The 2,938-nt window shown below is 34.1% G+C and overlaps 1 protein-coding gene across 1 annotated transcript; it reads right to left on the minus strand.

Annotated features, from left to right (window-relative positions):
• Positions 1 to 372: 372 nt before the first annotated feature.
• Positions 373 to 927, minus strand: LOTGIDRAFT_138021 (hypothetical protein; the record flags this gene model as incomplete). The annotated part of the gene is made up of 1 exon (XM_009048361.1): positions 373 to 927. A coding segment is annotated over one exon (555 nt), but the record flags the coding sequence as incomplete, so codon positions are not given.
• Positions 928 to 2,938: the final 2,011 nt, after the last annotated feature.

Consider the following 2,938-nt stretch of genomic DNA (forward strand, 5'->3'; position numbering starts at 1 on the left):
GGTTACAAACCTTATTCAAGGGGGAGGGGGCTGTACCCACACTGGGGCTGCAATTGGAAGGAAAAAAAACGATAATCCTACACTGTTCTCGTACCTGGTACTTTCAAACATTTATCGTTCTAAAATGTTTTTAATTTTCTTTATTGAGTCCCTCTTCTATAGATAAGGCAGTCATGTTATTTGCCTAAGCAATGTATTAAGGTGTAATATTAAATCAATACATCGTTAAAAAAAAACCGAAGTTGCTAGGGCACTCGATATGCGATATACATAGGGTTAATATCTCGGTGGTTAATATCTCGGTGGTTAATATCTAGGTGGTGGTTAATATCTAGGTGGTGGTTAATATCTAGGCGGTTAATATCTCGGTGGTTAATATCCTTGGTGGTTAATATCTAGGTGGTGGTTAATATCTAGGTGGTGGTTAATAACTAGGTGGTCAATATTTCGGTGATTAATATCTCGGCGGTTAATATCTAGAAGGTTAATATCTAGCAGGTTAATATCTCGGTGGTGATTAATATCTCGGTGGTGATTAATATCTAGGTGGTGATTAATATCTAGGTGGTTGATATCTAGGTGGTTAATATCTAGGTGATTAATATCTCTATTATTAACTAGGTGGTTAATATCTAGGTTGTGGTTAATATCTAGGTGGTGATTAATATCTAGGTGGCGATTAATGTCTAGGTGGTTAATATCTAGGCTGTGGTTAATATCTAGGTTGTGGTTAATATCTAGGTGGTTAATATCTAGGTTGTGGTTAATAGCTAAGTTGTTGTTAATATCTAGGAGGTTAATATCTAGGCTGTTGTTAATATCTAGGCTGTGGTTAATATCTAGGTTGTGGTTAATATCTAGGTGGTTAATATCTAGGTTGTGGTTAATAGCTAGGTTGTGGTTAATATCTAGGTTGTGGTTAATATCTAGGAGGTTAATATCTAAGTGGTTAATATCTAGGTGGTTAATATCTAGGTGGTTAATATGTAGGCTGTGGTTAATATCTAGGTTGAGGTTAATATCTAGGTGGTTAATATCTAGGTTGTGGTTAATAGCTAGGTTGTGGTTAATATCTAGGTTGTGGTTAATATCTAGGTGGTTAATATCTAGGTGGTTAATATCTCAGTGGTTAATATCTTGGTGGTTAAAAGTCAGAATGGGTTAAAATTGAAACTGGATCTCCATTTTAAATAAATACATACCAAATTTGATCAAAATTGGTTAAAACTGCAAATTCTAAAGCTATCGCAGGGAAATGTTAGCGGACGGATTAGTGTGAGTATTTTCATTTTGTTGATGAACATCCTGAAAATTTGAATATAGGAAACCGAGTAAAGTGTGAAGTGGCCACTTAAAAAAATAAAGCATACTAAGTGCAATATTAGAACTCTCAAAGACTTGTTTTATTTGTATTGATAACGAATATATATTTTATGTATTTAATGACCAGTATTGGCCTATATTGAACTTCCTGATTCATAAGTCTATGGGTGACACTTTCAATCTAGATAGCCTGTTTCGGGGTATTAAGGTCTGATTTTCCCATCATTGTCGTAACTATTCATGTAAAGGTGCCCTCACACAATAGCGATTGATAATTGTGTATGGTTGCGAATATTGAAAGTTGGCATGAGTACCGAACGCAACTCACAACTTAGTTGCATCATGTGATATATCCATTAATTATCTATCATAGAGTATATGAGTATATTATATATATATCTGGCGCTGTGATAGTGCTCGGACAGTTGAGGTCTTAACTATGATGTGTGTGAAAGGAATTTGATCGGATTTGATCGTATTCAAGAATTTCACAATAATAGGTTTAGCATTACACCGTTATTAAACCTATTCACGGGCGTATCACATTAACGATACTTTATATCCCGGATATCAATTTACGAATCAGTTATGTCAAAACGATTACAAGATTAGAAGCTTTTCTTCCTGGTTTAATTTGGAATATCAAGGTTTGTTTGGTACATTTATTTCAAATTAGGACGTCAGTTTAGACACATTATTTATCGTTAAATACCTCACATTCTGTTGGAAAATGAAAATATCAATGCAAATAATTCCAAATGTTTACGTAGAGAAGGTTGTTTTCTTTTCGACTAAAGTGCCGCCACACCCCAGAGAATATCGGTTTGCGTATAGTTGCCAATAAGAACAAGTTTTGAACGCAACTCTCGTGCAGCTCAGTTGTGAGTTGCGTTCGAAACTCATAGCCACTTGCATTATTCGCACCATACGCAACCGGTATTCGCTGTGGTGTAACGGTACTTTAGTGACGAATATAATAGTGAAAACGTTATTATGGATGATTACTTTGTGATATCTTGTGATATTTTTATTTTGAAGTTATTTAAAAGTGGTATCTAATCTTTGTATTGCCTCTTTTGCACAATTCAAGCCAAATGGTTGGTGCGTTGGAAATCAAAAGAGGAAAGACAGCAATAAGCTTGTCTGCTACACACACATCGATTTTTGACTCAAAGTTTCAAACCCAGTATTAACCGTAATAGTCAGCCGGCTAAATTAGCTAAAAGAGTACAGAAAAATTTGATGACAAAGTATTGTTACAAGCAAGCGGCCATGCCTATAATGTTGATTACAGGTCACTGGTGAGATTCTTAATAACGAATTTGGAAAAATATCAAGATATTTTCGGTATTTCAAGATGTTTTCGGTATTTTTAGATAGCTTTTTTAATTTTTCAGGATAGCTTTTTTAATTTTTCAGGATAGCTTTCATATTTTAGGACAGCTGTTATTTTTTTTTTCTCTTTTGAGCGTTTATGTTTCCAGATAGCTTAACGATTTCATAATAGCTCAAATATTTTATGATAGCTTGAATATTTCATAATACACGTAGCTTTAATATTTGTTGATAGTCTGAACATTTCACAAAAGCTTTAATATTTTATGAGAGTGTTAAA

The sequence above is a fragment of the Lottia gigantea genome, assembly GCF_000327385.1.
Source record: "Lottia gigantea unplaced genomic scaffold LOTGIsca_120, whole genome shotgun sequence".
NCBI classification, from domain to species: Eukaryota; Metazoa; Mollusca; class Gastropoda; family Lottiidae; genus Lottia; species Lottia gigantea.